Here is a 20,956-nt window from a genome sequence, read left to right on the forward strand (position 1 = left end):
AAGCATTTATATATATATATTCCTCAATTGTCAAGATCTGATAATAATAGCTTTATTTATTTTTTTATTTTTTAATGTTTTTTTATTATATTATGTTAGTCACCATACAGTACATCCCTAGTTTTTGATGTAAAGTTCAATGATTCATTAGTTGCATATAACACCCAGTGCACCATGCAATACGTGCCCTCCTTACTACCCATCACCGGTCTATCCCATTCCCCCACCCCCCTCTCCTCTGAAGCCCTCAGTTTGTTTGCTTTAAGTTATGTCCCTCTCAGGTACATTTGCATTTAAGTAGGAATCAAAGCTTTCCTTGGTACAAAGGATAAGCTGTGATCTCCTTCAATCCTAAACTAGTGGGGTCCAAATTAATAAAGTTTTGCTTCGTAAAGGTCCTTAATATTTGATGGCTCAGTGGTGACAATGTATATTCTATGCATTTGATCATGACAAATCTGTAAAGAACCCTGTTTGTGGCTTTGTCTAATCTAGCTATCCTCTCTTTCTCCCTTTCAGCTGGAAATAACTGGCCAGAACTCACTCTGTGGCTTGGTGGCCCCATCCCCTGCTCTGATCATGGAGACTCTCAGCAGCTGCCGGACTGCCTCTCTTTCTAAGCTGGTGCCCAATGGTTACCTGGATCAGGTCTTCCCAGGTCACCCTGATATAGAAGACCTGGCTAGGGAGATAGGTTTGGAGGAATCTGAACACTGTGACCACTTGAGTCCCAGGGAAGAGAGTGGCCAGAATAAGAAGAAAACCAAAGCCAACAAGATCTGGAATTTTGTGAGCCGCAGAAAAAGGCCCTCCAGTCAGGGGAAACGACCCCAGTCCATGATTTTACTGGAAGACCCCTCCAGGCCATCAGAATTAAAAACCAAAATCTCGTTACTGGATCGAATGAAGTCTTTCAAGAGGTTGAAGCCCTCGATAGGGGCATCTAAGAATAGTCCCCCTAGGAACAGCAAGGCCCAGGAACACCAAAAAGCCTCAGGTATCTACCGGATGAGGAAGGCAGAGGAAGCCATAAAGCCCTTCCGCCATTCTTATGCAGGACACATTGAGGGCTTGGAGCCCTTCCTTTCAGGTGTGCAGAGGCCGGTGCACATTTCCAAGAAAGTGAATAAGAAAGTGCTAGCTTTTGATGACTTTGGCATTCAAGTGGAGGAAGACTCTTGGGAGGAAGAGGATCCTGAGAAGTCCAGTAGCAGCAGGCGGTCCAGGAGCTACCTGAAAAGCATGTTCCTTGGGGACCATGAAGCCCCACATACATCTGGACACTCCAGAATCCAGGAACTCAAGGCTTCCATCAAGGGCCTTACCTTGGAAGGGCATGTGGAAGGAAGCAATGAGGAGAAACCTGGGCACCTACGCCAAGACAGGGCCATGCCTTTTGGTGGTGTTATCAAGTTCTTCAGCAATGTGGCTGAGGTGACCCGCAAGTGGAGGGCATTCTCCCGGCAAGAGTCGCAGATGGGCCACCACCGTGAGGCTTACTTTGTCAGTGGCAATAAAAGCTTCATCCTGGAGGGCACCACTTCTCAGGCCTCCTATCCTCTTGAACTGCCCTGCCAGCCCCATGAGGCTGCACTGTGGGACAGTGCCATTGGGAGGTGCCTGCACTGCCAACACAAGGCCTCACAGGCCTCAGACACCTTCAAAATGAGCACTGAGGATGAGGAGATATCAGACAAGTCCCTCACCACTTCTGCCTTGGCCTCAGCTTCGGCCTCGGCTATCTTTGAGTTCCAGGATGATCCAATGGCACCGAATGGCTGCAGCAGCCACTACTCTTGTGCTTTCACCAGGGAACACTCTTCTTCCAAGGAGCTCAATGAAGACAACGAGATTGTGGTCAGCTTCCTCAAGGAAAGTGACAGTCCTGGAGAGTCCCCTGAGATGGGCACCTGTGTCAGGAGGGTCACCACTGATGCTATCATGGAGAAACTAGAGGAGAAGCCTAGCGAGACGGAGGAGCAGAAGGCCTGCAGGGGGCCCAAGGGGTACAGCCAGGCAGGGCAGCCCCAGGAATCCAACTTGGGTATGGGTGCAGTGATGGCAGAGAGTAAAGCCAGCAAGGCTTACACTGGAGTCCCCAGTATTCAGGTGAGGTGGAAGCTGGCTCTTCCAAAGTACCATTTGAAACATTCAGAACCCCCAAAGCCAGCTAAACTCCTATGCTCTCCCTACAGCCCCACCTTTCACCAGGAATATCCTGGGAGGAATTCTCCTATCAGTCAGGTACCTGGGACTCGACTGATCCTAAAATCCTGTGCAATGTTTGCTCCTTCCTTGGACAGAATTCCTGTAGTCACACCTCAGTTCAACCTAGAACCAAAACCGAAGCTCTGGGAATGGAAGCCAAGTGACCTGGATCATTTAATGATGTCTAAGACAGCTATTTTCCTTAGGTTGTGGGACATTTCCCTGGCCTTGCAACCTCCCCCCCCCCAGCAGGAGATGAATCCAGAGACTGGTGAAATGGAAAGTCTCTGGGCTGAGTCTCAGGAGACCTGGATTTATGTCACAGCTCTGTGCCCTGTAGTCTGTATAACTTTGAGACAAGCCCTTTCACCTTCCTGGACCTCAGTTTCCTTATGGAGGGGAAGGTGCTGTCTTGGTGTCTTAGAGATCTCTAGGCACCTTCTGGTAACAGCACTATGTGTTATTTGACCTGAAGAATGTAGGCAGAGGGACGGCCCAATAACATTCTTCTTAGAACATTCACTGAGTGGTAGCTTTATGTCTAGTATTTCGCAGGGTGCTGTCATGTACATTGTTTTCATTTAATTCTTAAAATAACCTTGTAAAGTGAGAGTGATTATCCTCACCTTACCAGTGAGGAAACAAGCTCAGTGAAGTTCAGTGACTCATACAAAGTCATTCACATAGCGACAAAATTTGGATTCAGATCTCACTTTTGACTTCAACTCTAGTGTTTTTGTCTAGCTCACTATACTTTTCAGGAGGTTCAATTTGAGGGGTGACAAGCAGGTGCTAGAACTATAGCAGGAGGAATGTTGAATAAACAATAGAAGGAACTTTATGGCTTTGAGACTTAAGAATGTCTTAATAGTTGTGATGAAGTAATGAATCATGGAACTTTACATGAAAAACTTGGGATGTACTGTATGGTGACTAACATAACGTAATAAAAAATTATTTAAAAAAAATAGTTGTGATGAGCACTGGGTGTTACGTGCAACTAATGTATCTTTGAACACTATATCAAAAACTAATGATCATAAAACAAGAATGTCTTAATAAGGGGATATGCTACAGCTTCTACAGATAATTTTAGGGTAAAGTATTTTTAAGGGAAGTTAATTACAATTCTTATTTGGGGTGGTAGGGGGTCTAGCTTGATAGTTCTCAATCAACCTCTTGTATTGTCATCTTTTACACCCCACTTTCAGAAAATTGGACCACATCATGACAGAAGCAATAGCCTTCTTTTTTTAGAGAAGTATATTAATATGTTTACAAGCATTCTCTTTCTATATTTATAATTCTTGGTAAGCTTTAAAACACAAAAATTAGAATAATATTATTGGAAGTAAATTTAATTGCAGTGGTTTTAAAGATCAATCAAGCAAGTAAACAAACAAACATACCTAATGACTCCATTGGCTGATAGTTGCAATTTGGTACTGTAAGTCAAGGTTACCAGTTGCTAGAAAAAGGGTCACAGATGAGTACACCTTACTAAGGTGCTGTGTGGAGTAGGTGCAGAGATGCCTTGTTGGTTCTTTAAAAGCACAGGCTTTGGAGTCACAGTCTTGAGTGTGTTTTGCCTTCTAATCAACAAAATGGGACAAAGCACTCCATACCTAAGAGGGCCGCTATGGGGATTCAAATGAGCCAGAGTATGTAAGGTGCCTAGCCTAGCACCATTTGTGACATGTTGTAGGCATCCACAGAGTGGTAGCTGTTGTCATTATTGAGATTTGATAAATTATTAGATGAACAATATGCAGCTAGAGAAATAATTCAAGACAGTACTATAGCAGCAGTTAGTCAATGCAGTTGAAGGCTCAGGACACTGGTTTCTAGTCTCATTTCTACCCCTGATTTTCTTTGTGACCTTGAGACAGATCCTTCCCCTCACTCGGCCTCAGTTTCTCCATATGAACCAGAGAATTTGCATCAGATCATTCCTGAGAATCTTTCCTGCCTATCTCCAGTTATTTCCTCCCAGCTAAGCCTTTAATTGTTTCTTTGAGTCCAAGGGGAGATTCTTGCTGCCCAGTGGCTTATTTCAGAATAGCTTTCATTGACAGGTTTCCTGTGCCCTCTGCTGGTTGCTGAGAGATGCTGACTATCTTTGGAGTGTTATAACACCTTGGAGTGTTACAAACGCTTCTGCAGACAGGGGCTGAAGTCCAGGGAAAAAGTAAAATGGAGTGGAAAAACTGAATGTAAGGGGGCATTGTTGTAGGTCAGGGGCACCATTGACCATCTGGTTCAATCATTTCATTTTATACTGAGTCCCAAATAAAGGAAAGGATTTCCCAACACACAGAAACTGGAAGGTAAGAAGATCTGAGAGTTCTAGTGTTGGCTCTGTCACAAATCCTACTAACAAACCCCCTTCTCTCTCTGGGTTTTAGCATTCTTATCTGCTAACTGGAAATCCTCATCCTACTCTCAGGCACCTTGCAGGTCTACTATGAAGCTAAGTTGAGGTAATGAATATAAAAACAATGTATTGTTAACTAGGAAAGTCTATGTGATTGCAATGGATCATTATTAGAAAATGGAAGTGAAAAAACTTGAGTAGCAGAATGACTTAGATCCTTTTGTATTTCCCAGGGAAACTGGGTTTTGACAGACTTCATCTAGGTTATTTGATTTTTGAGGTCTATTTATGCAACCCTCCAGAGCTAAGTGGCTCCTGAAACTGTAGCTGTTTTGGCCCAGGTTGGCTATAGTCAAGCCCAGGAAGTGGTGCAGCTTCAAGAGGATGATGTCAGAAGGCAGTGTGGGATCTCTTCAGAGCTCTTTATTCGGGAGGTTTTCAAGGGTCAACGGGGACTGTAATTTCTCTGCGGTTCACTCCTTGAATTAGGAAAATAAGAAGAGTAATACTAATGATCGTACCTAACATTTACATGGTGCTCATCATGTGCCCAGGCACTATTCTCAGCCTTTTACATATATAAGCTCATTTTACCACATAACTACCCTATGAGTCAGGGACTATCATTAAAATGAGGATGATAACAATGCCTACCTTATAGGGTTGTTCACATAAGTATTTGTAATGGTGTGTGGCCAAAAATCATTGTATAATACTGTTAACTATTTGCATTGGTTATTAAAAGCAAATGCCACAAAGAGGGACTGTACCTCAAGTCTGTTATTAGCTAACACCTTAGTGAGAATTAGTAGAACACAAGTTGAGGGAGGAAGAGGAAGAATAAGCACTCTTTAGATTTGTATAGGACTTTATACTTTGCAGATTGCTTTCTCATATATAAATTGACTTGCAAAGCTATTCTAATTATAATTGTCATTATTATTATCATCATTTCCATATGACATGAAGAATTTGACTCATGCTATATGAGGAACAAGACACTGAAGTTGAAGTCAAAATGGCTAGTTTCAAAGTCCTGGCTCTTTAACTTTATTGGGTATGTGGCCTTTTTAAAAATTTAAATTCAATTAGCCAAGTTATAGTACATCATTAGTTTTTGATGTATGTGACTTTTGATAAGTCATTTAACCGCTTTGAATCTTGGTTTCCTTCATTTGTCAACTGGAAAGAAAAAGTCTCCCATCTTTCCTTCCTAGGAAAGAAAGAAAACATAAATATATTGAATACCTACGATGTGTTTTTACTTTACCCCCCCCCAGTGTCCCTGCTTTATTGATCTCATCACCAATCCAATTTATTATGCTTCTGCCTGCAAATGGTACTCACAACCATACTCAGAAGCAGTTAGGGCAGTGGCTATTGTCCCTGTCTCACAGCTGAAGAGAACGATCCTTGTCTAAAGTTGCAAAGTGGTAGATGTGGGATCAAGACATAGGGATCCTGGCCTTTATGTCAGTGCTGGATCTATACTCCCTCTCACTACATTCTGGGGTTTCTTGAGAATTATTGACCCCAATTTCCCCATTCTCTTAGCTACTGTACATCTCAAAGCTGGTGGCACAAACTATGGACTACAGTCAGGCTTTGCAGACCAATTTGCCAGCTATTCTGGCCTCTCTCATCTTCTCCCCCTCCCCAGTCACTGACTCCTGTACTTGCTATGGGTTCAGCTTCTTTTTCCTGATGGAGAAGCAGGGAGAGATGGGCAGGGTACTCCCTGAGTGAGCAAGGCTGACTCCCTGCTATAGGTTCTGCTATTCAGAATGTCAGGGACATTTGACAAAGAAGAAAGCCCAAAATGGGAATAATATCAAGATATTTCTGGACACCCAAAATTATGAAGTTGATGCTATAAGAGCTTCAGTTGGGGAGGCAGGTAGTAAATATCCTTTAAAGACATTAGGGGCCACAGAGATTGTAACCTTAATTCAGGCTGGGCTTTAGCAAAAGTATGAATGGCTGCCTTCCACATTTCTTTTCTTACTCTCTTCCAGCTGTGGGGGCCATTGCCCTGTCCTCTAAGCTTCAAGCTGCTTAGTTCAGGTCCCTTCCCAAGTTGCAATTTCCAAAAGGCTTTGTCCTTCTGTATTGGGTAGAAATGTGTCCCTCCAAATATATCTTCAAGTCCTGATCCTCAGTAGCTGTGAATGTGATCTTATTTGGAAATAAGGTCTTTGCAGATATAATCAAGGTAAGATGAGGTCATATTGAATCCAATGACTGGTATCTTTATAAGAGGAGATTTGGACACACAGACAAAGACAGACATAGTGAAGAAGGCTATGTAATGATGGGGGCAGAGATTGGAGTGACACAGTTGCAAGCTAAAGAATGCCAGAAATTGCTGGAAGGCACCAAGAGCTGGGAGGCAAAACAATATCTTCCCCTAGAGACTTCAGAAAGAGCATGGCCCTGCTGACACCTTAATTTCAGACTTCTGCCCCCCCCCAAACAATCAGAAATAAATTCTGATTGTTTTAAACCACTGAGGTTGTGGTAATTTGTTACCGCAACTTTAGGAAACTGATATGCCTTCTGCCCCTTAAACCAGATCTCTAGATCCACATACAGTCTGGAAAGCAATCTGATTAGGCTAATTCATATGGAGATTTGTTTTCATCCTCACGGAAAAGTGTAAACCCCTACTCCTACAATGATGCTGAAATTGGTGGACTTTCAATCATTGTGACCAGTGAGGTGGAGATGATCAGGTCATATAAAAGAAAGAGGATTTGGGGACAGGTATCCTGAAAATCTTACCACAGAGCTTGATTGCATGTTCTGTAGGTAGCTCCCCCTCCTTCTATCCAGAATCAAAATAATTCAGTGATCCAGTGCCTTCCATTACTGAACCTCAGGTTTGTTTATTTTTTTCCATCTATTCAATGAGGGGGTTACATTGTATGACCTAAAAGAGGGCTTTCAGCTCTAACAGTGTATGGGTCTATGAAACAAAGAAAATAAGTTAGGGCTAGGGGAATGGTAAAAAGCAACCTTGAGTACATGTCTTAGGATTCATACAGATTCGGTACAGTCTCCTGTACCTTCCACGACTCCATTTTCAGTACTACCCAGCGAGTTTCACTGTGCATAAAGATGAATCAGCTTTGGTAGCTAGTCTCTGCCATTAGAAATTGGATTAGCAATTGGTCAGAGACCCTTTCCTGAGTCATCCAAACTCTTAGTTGCTCCCCACATCCAATCATCTCAGGTGAATGATACATGTGGAAGAAACCTATACTGTGCTCATAGTGACTTAGGAGTGTTGAGGAGGAGCTTGAAAGATGTAGGTGTCCAAGAACTACTTTTATTTTGTCTAGAAAGTCAGAGTGACAGGTATACCTTACTATCTCTTATGGAGTAGCTGTGAAGACTGAATGAGATAGCATGCATAAATATACTCAGCAAGGTATCTGATACATACTAGGTGCTCCATAGATATCTCACAGATGTTAGTTTCTTTACCCCTTTTCCATTTGGAGGTCAGGATTTTGGAAAAGAAAGAAGAACTTGGGATGAAAACACCTGGCTATGTTACTAACAAAGGAGAAGAATTGAACTCAGCTAAGATGTCCTTCTGGCAAGAAAGTATTTTTTTTCTGTCTCTTTGGTGCTCTATCTCTTTCACACATACACATACATTTTTTAAAGTACTTTATTATATGTTTTAATATATGTGCATTATCTCATTTTCTCATCTAGCAACTCTGCAAGGTAGGTATTATCACTCTTCCTTTTATGCAGATGAGGGAACTGGGACTCAGAAAGATGAAATCATTTACCCCAGTCTCACACTGAATAAAGGTTAAAGCCTATAACAAATGCAGAATCCTTATACCCCCTCTCCCAATACAAACCAAACACACACAAAAAATGCCCAAGAAAGGAGAAACAAAATAGATGTTTTCTTTATTTTTAAAATTAATTTTATCTTTTTATTGAGATATGATTGACATGACATTATATTAGTTTCAGGAATACAATGTAATGGTTTGATATTTGTATATAATGCAAATAAGTTAACAGTCCAGTTAACATCTATTATCATACATAGTTACAAACAGTTTTTTTAAGAGAATTTTCAAGTTCCACTCTCCTAGCCACTTTCTATCTACAGTTTCTTAAATACTTAGAGTAAGAGTAGTGTTTTATTGTCCAGGAGGCTGAAAATGCCAGAGACACATTTGTAATAATACCTAATGTGAATTTCAAATAATACTTTAAACATTGAGTTTTTATTTTCAAAGCACTCTTTAAATACTTACAAAAGAAAAAAAAGAAAGAATACGTTAAAAAGGGGGGTTTTTTTTGCATGAAACTAAGAATTGCTACATTTAAAGCACTATTCTTTTAAGTTTTTGATTTCAATTCCAGTATAGTTAACATAGTGTTCTATTAGTTTCAGATATACAATAGAGTGATTCAACAGTTTTATACATCATTACTCAGTGCTCATCATAAGTGTACTCTTAATTCCTTCACTTATTTCACCCATCCCCCTTTCTTCCCCTCTGATATGCTTTTTTTAAAATAATTTTTATTTTGTTATATTAGTCACCATACAGTACATCCCGTTTTTGATGCAATATTCCATGATTCATTATTTGCGTATAACACCCAGTGCACCATGCAATATGTGCCCTCCTTAATGCCCATCACCAGCCTATCCCATTCCCCCACCTCCCTCCCCTCTGAAGCCCTCAGTTTGTTTCCCAGAGTCCATAGTCTCTCATGCTCTCATGATTCATCCCCCCCTTCTGTTTACCCCCTTCATTCTTCCCTTCCTTCTCCTACAGATCTTCCTATTTCTTATGTTCCATAAATAAGTGAAACCATATGATATGCTTTATTTTAAATGAGTACCCTCAGTTAAAGTTATTTTTCTCAACAAGAACATTTTTTACTTGAACCATATTTCAGAATACATGGTTCTAAAACATTCCATCCAAGAAAAATAGAATACACATTTTCCTCAAGTACACACAGAAGAATCCCTTGGTTAAATCACATAAAAAGAGACATAACAAATATTACAAATTTAAGAAGACTGAAATCACATTTCCAACCATAATGGTACAAAACTAAAGCTCAACAATAAAACAAAGCTGGAAAATCTGCAATGTAAATATTAAATAATTAATATGCAAATATTAACACACCACTGCACAATCGACCACATAACAAATCAAATGTCAAATCAAAATATGTCTTGAAACAAAAGAAAAAGAAAACACAATGTTCCAAAACCTATGGGTTGCAGCAAAAGCAGATGTTAGAGTGAAATTTATGCTATAAATGCTTGTATTAAGGGAAAAAAGTTCAAAAAAATAACTTAACATTACACCCATGGAACTAGAAAAAGTAACTTAGCTGGAATTTAGTAGAGGAAGGAAATAACAAAGAAGAATCAGAAATAGAGACCAGAATAAACAATAGCATAACATTAAAAATAATGACCAATTTTTCCAAAAAAAAGATAAAATTGACAATACTTTAACTGCATTAACTAAGGAAAAAAAAGAGAGAGAGAGAGAAGACTCAGAAGCAAACTGAGAAATAGAAAAGAAAGCAATACAACAGATAACCACAGAAATATATAGTGTGATAACATTACTATATACTAACAAACCAGATAACTTAGGGAAAAAACCTAGATAATTCTTAAAAACACACAAGTTACCAAGATTTAATCATGAATCTTGAATGCAAGATATAGGAAATCTTCTTAGACCAATAACAAGAATGAAAGCTAAATTAGGAATCAAAAATCTCCCAGCACAGAAAAGCCCAAGAACACAATGGTTTCCTTGGTGAATTCTCCCAAACATTTAAAAAAAATAATTAATGGCATTTTTTATTGAAAGTTTACAAATAATGGAATAGAGGGAACACATTAAAAATCATTCCATTAGGCCAATACTACCCTGATACCAAAGCAGGATAAAAACAATACAAGGACAAAAAAGTCTAGTTTGTCCTATGTTAAGTATTGCTATCCTTTCTTTAAATCAGCTGTATGATTTTCATTTTCTCCACTGCTTGATGTCTTTTAGGCTTTTGGTAGTTGGATCTTTGCTTGCATTTGTTGATGATCCATAGTAACCCTGCCTGGATTTGGGAACTGGACCAGATGATATTTCAAATTTGGAAGCTCTGCTATTTAAGCCAAGTGTTGGCCCATTTCCCACTCCCATTAACTAAACCTAATTGGTTTTCTTGCAGACTTTCCTTCCCCCAGCTGAACCATCACCAACGACTCCATCCCACAAATTCCTCCTGGAGAAATGCCATTCTCTGCCCATTTCACAGAGCATCCCCATGGAGCTGGATCAAGTGAGCTGGAGGAGACCCAGGAAGCCTTGCACAGGTGTGCCTTTTATGTCCTGGTTTCAGTGGCAGGACAGGACAAGCAGTCCTTATGCATAGACAGGCTGTATTGACATTTACCCTCCTTCTTCCTCACTGCGCCCTCCCCATCACCCAGAGCTCTTCCTCACTGGTATCTGAAAATCCACCATTAGCAATGGCTTGGAATAGACTTCTCTCTCCATGCTCTTCTATTAAAATGCAAATTTCCTCATTTTGGGGACCCTTTAACTCAAACACTCAAATATACCATCTTATTAAAGCCTGTTTCTTTTTTTTCCCCCAGTCCCTCTGTACCTAACATTTTCCAGGTCTCATAAGCTCCAGTTGCTCCCTCCACCCTTTTCTCAGTGCTCTTATATACATACTTTTGGCCTCAAAGGAACCAGTCCCATAGTCCCCATCCCCCATGAGGTCATAATAGCCCTCCCTCTCTTGCATTTTGCCTGGACTTACTCTCTGTGGATCCCAGATCTTTCCTCTCCTTCAATGACCACTGACATGGAAAGTTCCTCAAGGTTCAAGGCAGCTTCATTTGACCCACTCAAAACCTAGAGGCTTCCCCGGTCTTAAATGTTGGAATGACAAGCCTTGGTTCCATTTAAGCTCACCTGAACTGGAATTGCCAACCACCTTCTTCCTCCCAGGGAGACTAGGTGCTGGGCACGAACTAAGTCATCAAAGCAGCAGCAGATGCTTGCCATATTTTGTAAGTCCTCTGCCTTGGGAATAAGGTACTTTCTCACAACTCCCTGGGAGGTCAGGCCAGGGAGTATAATGCAGGTTATCTGGTCACAGCTGTTCCTCTCCTCCCTCCCTCTTAGGAAGTGATCCCAAACCTTGGAAATTCAGAGGCTTTTTTTTTTTTTAGCAGCTGTTAACCACTTCACTACCAGTGTATCAACGTGCACCCCCCCACTAGCCCCCTGATTGTTAGGAACAGATGAAAGCCCCTTGGAGAAAGGCCTGGCAAAGCTAGGGTTAATACCTACCTTGTGGAATGCTCTGGGGTTATTTATAAATAACCCCATGGGTTTGAAAATGAACCCCTGAGATTGGCACAGGTCCTACCATCACCTCAGCAGCCACTCTCACCTCTGGGATAAAAGTGGCTCCCACATTATGGCTCTGCTTCTCAAGTTCCTGAACAAACACTTGGTCTAAAGATATCACTAGGAAGGAGGATGACATCAGAATCCCATTTCAGAAGCCAGTTGTCATTTTACTCCTCTTATATCCCCTGACTCTGCTGGCAATGGGAAGGATCCCATTCCCTTTATGTTTAGTGCCTTTTTTTTTTACCTTATCTTGCTCAGAGTCTGAAAGATTCAGTTTGTTTTCTAGTGCTCAGTCTCTGTCCTTCCATCTTCCGCCACATATACATCTACCAGTCCCTCCCTCTCAGCTTCTAATCTGAAGGTTCCCAGGACAAACCAGTATAGTGGAAACAGGATCAACTTTGGAGTTGGACAGACCCAAGTTCAAATTCTTATTCTGCCACCTTGGGCAAGTTGCATAACCACTCTGAGCCTATTTGCCCATCTGAAGAATGAGATGCGGGATGACATTTGACTCATGGGATCATTGTGAGTATTGAGTGACATAGATTCTATGAATGTCCCTGCCACAGTTCCTGGAATGCAGGGGTGCTCAGTCATGGGATATTCCTTCTCTCCACTGCCTTTTACCAATTCTATATGCCCAAGGACTTACCCAAACACACACATATATGCTACTGTGGGATTCAACCTAAATATGCCCTAGTACATGAACTACTTCCTCCCATTCATTATTCACTCACTCACTCACTCAACAAACATTTCTTGAACAGAATCAGAAAGGCAGTGAAGTTTGCCTTCTGATAGCCTGGTGTTCTGGAAAGGACAAAAGTTTTGAAGTGAAACATGCCTGGATTTGAATCTTGGCTCTGTCATTTACTAGCTGTGTGACCTGGAATAAGTCATTTTACCACTTTGAGACTCAGTTTTCTTATCTGCAATATTAGGGTAATAATCTGAACGTTGGAGGGAATACTTTAAGACTCAAAAGGGCTAAAAAACATAAAAATACTTTATTGCTTCTGCATTGCTATACTACTAGATGGGAATGATAATGGCAATAAAAACAGCCCAGTTAGAGATAAGAAATATGTCTTATACCTATCCAAGTCCCTTAATAGTTGATAGTCCCTAAATAACTGTTGATACCAATATAAGAACTTAAGATTTACTTTCCAAATTAGGTAGAGGGGTTCTTCAGTAGAAGGATCAGACTCCCATAAGCAGCCCCACTGCAGGCATACCCACATGCATATCACTCTACATAGTGCTGAGCTCTGTTCAAACCACTTGAAGCTTGGCTGTCTCAGAGGCCTATTTTGACAGTGATATTCAGATCATTTCCCACTGAGGCCCTGTCCTACCCAGTAGGCGGTAGCTCTGGGTTGGTATTAGTCTAAAGGGTACAGCTAGACAAGCCTAACACCACTTGAATGAATGGCCCTGGAGTAGATGGAAGCAATCTTAGGCAAGACACTGGCTTCTGAGCAGGTAAGAAGACACTGATATATCTTTACACATTATTTGAGTATTTCTGCAGTGATGGTATCATTTAACCATGTTTGATATATGAACTGGGTTGTCAGAAGACCTGTGTCCTGTTGCTGGGTTTCTGTATGTAATTATGTATGGTTGATTTTAATCCTTCTCCTTCTGTGAGCCTCACTATCCTCATCTTGGAAATGGGGACAGTGTTGTTTGGCTGTTCTGAGATTTCACAGATTTCTATTCTGATTTCACTTCTTAATTGGGTCTGATTTAGATATGTACTTGGTTCCTCCTTTTACCCCTTGTTTTTTTTTCTTTCTTTTCTTTTTCTTTTTTCTTTCTTTTTCTTTCTTTCTTTCTTTCTTTCTTTCTTTCTTTCTTTCTTTTTTTCTTTTTTCTTTTTGACACATCAACTGCTCACATTTCCTGTTAACAGGTGGGTTACAGAAAGGTATGAAAATTTACAACTGTTTATGTCACTCTTAGTAAGTGTTGGGAGAGGCAAGAAATTAGACCTAATGGTGGAAACAAGGCTCTGACAATATTTGTATATTTTAATTAACCAAGATCTCCATACCACATAAGACTTCAAGTACTAAAGAATTGTGCAAACCTGGAATTCTTACTTGGTAATTCCAGACAAGAGCCTAAGCTTCCTCTGTTCCCAAGATATTCCCTGTTCAATGTAAAAAACTTCAGGGTACTTCAGATACTGGTTTTTGATTTTTTTCTTGACTAATTTCAGCCCAGTTTTTCCCCATCACTGGTATCATGTGAACCTAATCTTCCCTCCCATTCTCCAACCACTTCAATCCTGGTGGTTCTGAAATATGGACCAAGGTGACCAGGAGTCAGACCTCTCTAAAAGGAGCTGAAGTCTGGACCTAACATAAAAGGTATTCTCTCACCATAGGTAACTTGGACCAGGGCTCCAAGACACTAGAAACCTACAGGAACACTGATGGATACTGGAAGCCCCAGGGACCAGGATACAAGCAAGTTAATGAAGTAAGACCTCTTTTTTAGTTTCATCAGAACTTGCCAGGCCTCTAGGACCATTTATTTCCTCTAAGCTTTCCTTTTCCTAGACATATTACAAGTGTTGGAGCTTCCAACATGAGGAATGGAAACTATTTTAAAAATGGGTTTCTGGGCTATTTTATGGCTCCATAAAAGTTGGGAGCATTAACCTTTTTTCCTTGAGGTTAATTTTTCTGAGATAAATCAAGGACTTTTTGTGGCTTTCATGCAGCCTACTGCTGCTGTTGTCTTTAGCTGCCTTTCCCAGAGCAGATGGGGGAGCTGTGAGATTTTAAACCCTGGGTACTTTGGTTTGCTTTTATTACATTCTTTGCATTCATTATCAACTTCAGTGCTAACCAGTGGCATATTTATAGGCATTTCCTTGGAGAAAATGTTTCATAAATGCAGATATAATAGCTGGTGGTTAGGAATACAGTATTAGCAGGCTTATTTACCTCTAGGTCTTTCTATCCATGTCTGTTGAGTATTTATGTGAACCTTTGTTTTTTTTTTAATTTTATTTAAATTCAATTAATTAGCATATAGTGTATTATTAGTTTCCAAAGTAGAGTTCAGGGATTCATCAGTTGCATATAACACCAAGTGCTCATTACATCACGTGTCCTCCTTAATGTCCATCCCCCAGTTACCCCATCCCCCTACCCACCTCCCCTCCTGCAACCCTCAGTGTGTTTCCTATAACTATGGGAAGAGTCTCTTATGAGGGCGCCTGGGTGGCGCAGTCGTTAAGCCTCTGCCTTCAGCTCAGGGCGTGATTCTGGCGTTCTGGGATCGAGCCCCACATCGGACTCCTCTGCTAGCAGCCTTCCTCCTCTCCCACTCCCCCTGCTTGTGTTCCCTCTCTCACTGGCTGTCTTTCTCTATCAAATAAATAAATAAAATCTCAAAAAAGAGAGTCTCTTATGGTTTGTCTCCCTCTTTGATTTTATCTTATTCCCCTGCCCTTCCCTTATGATCATATGTTTTGTTTCTTAAATGCCACATGCGAGTGAAATCATATAATTGTCTTTCTCTGACTTATTTCGCTTAGCATAATACCCTCTAGTTCCATCCACGTCATTGCAAATGGTAAGATTTCAATTTTTGATGGCTGAGTAATATTCCATTGTGTGTGTGTGTGTGTGTGTGTGTGTGTGTGTGTGCGTTACATCTTCTTTATCCATTTGTCTGTTGGTGAACATCTGGGCTCTTTCCATAGTTTGACCATCAATATTTTTCATGGAACTGGGGCAAATAATCCTAAAATTTGTATGGAATTATGTGGGCATTTATAAGTGTACCTTTCTTGCTATATCTCTGAGTTTGTGGATGCCTGTCCACATATGCCTATATATGCATGTTTGCCCATCTATATGACTGTTAAACTACCTCTTTGATGCATTACAAGTGTCCCTGAGCACTATGAGACTACAATGTGAGTTATTTTAACTTGACTCTCTGCTTGTGTGTGCCTGTGTACACACACACACACACACACATCCTTTTGTCCGGGTATATCTTTGGGTGTTTTAATATCTGGTGCTTTTTTTGTATATGTTTGAATCTAATGAGCCTGTCCATTTGCATCTTTTTTGCTTGAGGGTGTATACAAATGCCTGCCTTCCAGTGTGTCTTTGTATCTTCATGAGACTGTCTATCTGGGAGCAAGTGTGCTTGGACATATAAGGGTATAGCTCTATGGCAAAACCCTGGTGAGCAATGAAAGCTGAGAATGTAACTCCAAGAGATATCTGGCCTAGTAGCTTAACTTTCACAACTACCACCCACACTCTTGAATGTTGCCACTCAGAAACGGGTTTGTAGTCATAGCAGTTCAAGCTTGTTTCATGACAACTATCACTTAGAAACACTTGGCCAGGGAGATGTGTTATGAAGTTGAGTTACCTTGGTTTGTTTTGTTTTGAATTTGAGAGTTGACCCGATCCACATTCCATATTTCAACTTGGGGAAGATTGTAGGATATCTGTAGTAAGTCTTAAAGGAAATAGATCTAACCATATTCTGCCTCTGCCACCCCCACTATCTGGTGTCTTCTCTACAGCCCCAGCTTGGCTAGCCTTGACCTTGGGAGACAGAATCAGCTGATGGTCTCAAACAGAAAAACATGCTATGATGGTGGCAAGTTAGGAAGCTCTGATGGGGATACACTGGAGGCAAGACCAATGTCTGGGCCCCCATTTTTCTGAAGGAAAAATGTTGTTGGCCTCCATTCAGTGTGTTTTCTTTTCTCTTCTGCAACATTTGTGTGTCACCAGTCAAGAAGCCAACCAAACTTTCTCCCATAAGTTAAAAGTAAACAGACACATATTGCATGATGCACTGGGTATTATACACAACTAATGAATCATCGAACTTTACATCAAAAACCAGGGATGTACTGTATGGTGACTAACATAATATAATGAAAAATATTATTATAATAAAAAAATAAATAAAAGTAGACAGTCTCTTTTTCCCAAGTCTAGGCTGAGAAAAAATTTTCCAATGGCAAATTATTAATCAGCTGATGAGCTCTCTTAGAGGAGTTGGTGAGAGTGAGCTTTGTTTTTTAGGATTGATTCTATTTCCCTCGACTTTGGGTTCTAGGCATTCATCTCTGGATTTGGTTAAATTTTTCTGTACAGAGTACAGATTCTGATCACAATAATGTAAGTGTTCAACATTTTAAATTGCAGCCATATATGTTATCTCATTGGAGACTTGTACCCTGGGAGGCCAAGACAGGTATTGCTGTCTTTATTTAACAGAGTCAGAGAATACCTTAGAGAAGTTAAAAAAAAAACTTGTTTAACAGCACGTAGTTAACTATCGACAAAACCAGAATTGAGAACTCTTTATTATCAGTTCTGTGTTCTTCTTACTACATCTAACTGGATTACCTTCATGGTCTTGGAATTTAAAGCTCTTTTGTTCCTGAGAATACAGACCATTTTTGATCTACTTTATAACTATATAATTTGCATATAATAAAATTCACCAAGTTTAAGTCTACAATTTGTTGTATTTTAGCAAATATGTATAGTCATGTAACCACCAAAACAATCATGATATAGAGCATATTCATCACCCCAAAAAGGTCCCCCATGTTTATTTATAGACAGTTCTGTCTCCCCACCCTCCTGGCAACCACTAACCTTCTATCTCTATAATTTTACCAGAACGTTGAAACTAAATGGGAAGAAATCAGAGAGGGAGACAAACCATGAGAGACTCAACTCCAGGAAACAAACTGAGGGTTACAAAAGGGAGAGGGTGGGGGGATGGGATAATCAGGTGATGGGTATTAAGGAGGGCATGTGTTCTGATGAGCACTGGGTGTTATATGCAACTAATGAATCATTGAACACTGCATCAAAAACAAATGATGTACTATATGTTGGCTAATTGAACATGATAATAAAAAATTTAAAAAATTTAAAATTAAAAAAAAAAGAATGTTAAAATTGGCAATAACTAGTTTATCTTCAAAAAGTTGTGAGGACAGTAATGATCCCTGTTCTAAATCTTGCAAACTTACAGGAAGTGAAATTATTTTCTTTAAGCCATTTCTTTATTCATTTATTTATTCATTTAGAAAACAAAGACTGTGTTTCAGGAGCTGAGCTGGGTGCTGAGATACACAATTTAAAAAGAAATCTGTGCTAGCAAGAAGTTCACAGTCTCACCAGGGAAAGAAAAACAAAAACAAAAACAAAAACAAACAAGCAAAGAAAACAAGCCAATGAGGAATCAGAGCAATGCGATACAGCCTGAGAAAAAAACTTGCACCTAGGTTTATAGAAGAACTGCTTAATTCTGTTTGAAGAAAACAAAGAAACAGAATGGCTTCTGAATCCCAGAAGAGGTGTTCTTTTTTTTCAGTTTTTATTTAAATTCCAGTTAGTTAACATACAGTGTAATATTAGTTTCAGGTATACAATGTAGTGATTCAGCACTTCCATACAACACCCGGTGCTCTTCACAACAAGAGCACTCCTGAATCCCCATCATCTATATAACCCATCCCCCCATCACTGTCTCCTCTGGTAACCATGTTTGTTCTCTATATTTAAGAGTCTGTTTCTTGGGGCGCCTGGGTGGCTCAGTCATTAAGCGTCTGCCTTCAGCTCAGGGCGTGATCCCGGTGTTTTGGGATCAAGCCCCACATCAGGCTTCTCTGCTGGGAGCCTGCTTCTTCCTCTCCCACTCCCCCTGCTTGTGTTCCCTCTCTCGCTGGCTATCTCTCACTCTGTGTCAAATAAATAAGTAAAATATTTTTAAAAAAAATAAGAGTCTGTTTCTTGGTTGGCGGCTCTCTCTCTCTCTCTTTTTTTCCCTTTTCCTCATTTGTTTGGTTTCTTAATTCCACATATGAGAGAAATCATATGGTATTTGTCTTTCTCAGACTGACTTATTTCACCTAGCATAATACTACAGCTCCATCCAAGTCCTTACAAATGACAAGATTCCATTCTATTTTATGACTGATATTCCATTCTATACATATACAAGCACTCATTTATCCATTCACGAGTCAATGGACACTTGGGCTCTTTCCATAATTTGGCTAAGGTAATAATGCTGCTACAAACATCAGGGTGCATATGTCCCTTTGAATTGGTTTTTTTGTATACTTTGGGCAAAATTCTTGGTGGTGCAATTGCTGGATTGTAGGGTAATTCTATTTTAAACTTTTTGAGGAGCCTCCATACTATTTTCCAGAGAGGCTGCACCAGTTTGCTTTCCCACCAACTGCACAAGAAGGTTCCCCTTTCTCCAATCCTTGCCAATACCTGTTGTTTCTTCTGTTGTTGATTTTAGCCATTCTGACAAACTTGAGATGATATCCCATTTTAGTTTTGATTTGCATTTCAGTCACAATCAGTGATGTTGAGCATCTTTTCATGTGTCTGTTAGCCATTTGTATGTCCTCTTTGGAAAAATGTCTATTTGTGTCTTCTGCCCATTTTTAAATTAGATTATTCATTTTTTGAGTGTTGAGTTTTATAAGTTCTTTAAGATATTTTGGATACTAATCCTTTATAAGATATATCATTTGGAAATATCTTCTCCCATTCAGTAGGTTGCCTTTAGTTTTGTTGATTGTTCCCTTCACTGTGCAGAAGCTTTTTATTTTGATGTAGTGCCAATAGTTTACTTTTGGTTTTGTTTCCTTGTCACAGGAGACATATCTAGAAGGAAGTGCTGTGGCCAATGTCAAAGAAGTTACTGCCTGTGTTCTCTTCTAGGATTTTGATGGTTTCCTGTCTCACATTTAGGTCCTTTATCCATTCTGAATTTATTTTTGTATGTGATGTAAGAAAGTGGTCCGGTTTCACTCTTCTGCATGTTGCTGTCCAGTTTTCCCAATACCATTTGTTGAAGAGACTTTTTCCTGTTGGATATTCTTTCCTGCTTTGTTGAAAATTAATTGACATAGAGTTATGTGTTTAATTTCTGGGTTTTCTATTCTGTTCCATTAATCTATGCGTCTGTTTTTCTGCCAGTACAATAATGTCTTGTTCACTACAGCTTCATAATATAACTTCAACTCTGGAATTGTGATGCCTTCAGCTTTGCATTTCTTTCTCAAGGTTGATTTGGCTATTAAGGGACATTTGTGGTTCCAAACACAGTTTAGGATTGTTTGCTCTAGCTCTGTGAATAATGCTGGTGGTATTTTGATAGGGATTACATTAAATGTGTAGATTGCTTTGGGTAGTAGACACATTTTAACAGTATTTGTTCTTCCAATCCATAAGCATGGGATATCTTTCCATTTCTTTTTGTCTTCTTCAGTTTCTTTCATCAGTGTTTTATAGTCATCAGGGTACACATCTTTTACCTCTTTGGTTAGGTTTATTCCTAGGTATCTTATGGTTTTTGGTGTAATTTTAAATGGGATTAATTCCTTGATTTCTGTTTCTGCTGCTTCATTATTTGTATATACAAATTCAACAGATTTATGTACATTGATTTTGTATCCTGCAATGTTACTGAATTTATTTATCACCTCTAGCAGCTTTTTGGTGGAATTTCTCATGTTTTCTATATAGAGTATCATGTCATCTGCAAATACTGAAAGTATGGCTTCTTCCTTGCCAATTCGAATTATTTAAAATTTCTTTTTGTTGTTTGATTGCTGTGACTAGGACTTCCAGTACAATGTTGAATAACAGTGGTGAGAGTGAACATCCCTGCCTTGTTCCTGACCATAGAGGAAAAGCCCTCAGTTCTTCCTGATTGAGGATTATATTAGCCATTTTTTGTTATAGAGGAAACTACCTCAACATAATAAAGGCTGTATATATATATATATATATATATATATATATATATATATATACAGCCTTTATTATGTTGAGGTAGTTTCCTCTAACTGTATTTTGTTGAGATATTTTATCATGAATGGATGTTG

The 20,956-nt window shown here is 39.7% G+C and overlaps 1 protein-coding gene across 1 annotated transcript in view; it reads left to right on the forward strand.

Moving 5' to 3' along the window:
* LOC105234440 overlaps positions 1-14,541 on the forward strand; it is an 82,592-nt gene extending 68,051 nt beyond the window's left edge. The window contains exons 2-4 of the mRNA XM_019792858.2: positions 520-2,109; positions 10,826-10,970; positions 14,429-14,541. Coding sequence (XP_019648417.2) covers positions 580-2,109; positions 10,826-10,970; positions 14,429-14,541 — 1,788 coding nt within the window. The 5' untranslated portion in view covers positions 520-579. The remainder of the gene's footprint in view (positions 1-519; positions 2,110-10,825; positions 10,971-14,428) is intronic.
* The last annotated feature ends 6,415 nt before the right edge of the window (positions 14,542-20,956 follow it).

Source organism: Ailuropoda melanoleuca, unplaced genomic scaffold, assembly GCF_002007445.2.
Source record: "Ailuropoda melanoleuca isolate Jingjing unplaced genomic scaffold, ASM200744v2 unplaced-scaffold9836, whole genome shotgun sequence".
Taxonomy (NCBI): domain Eukaryota; kingdom Metazoa; phylum Chordata; class Mammalia; order Carnivora; family Ursidae; genus Ailuropoda; species Ailuropoda melanoleuca.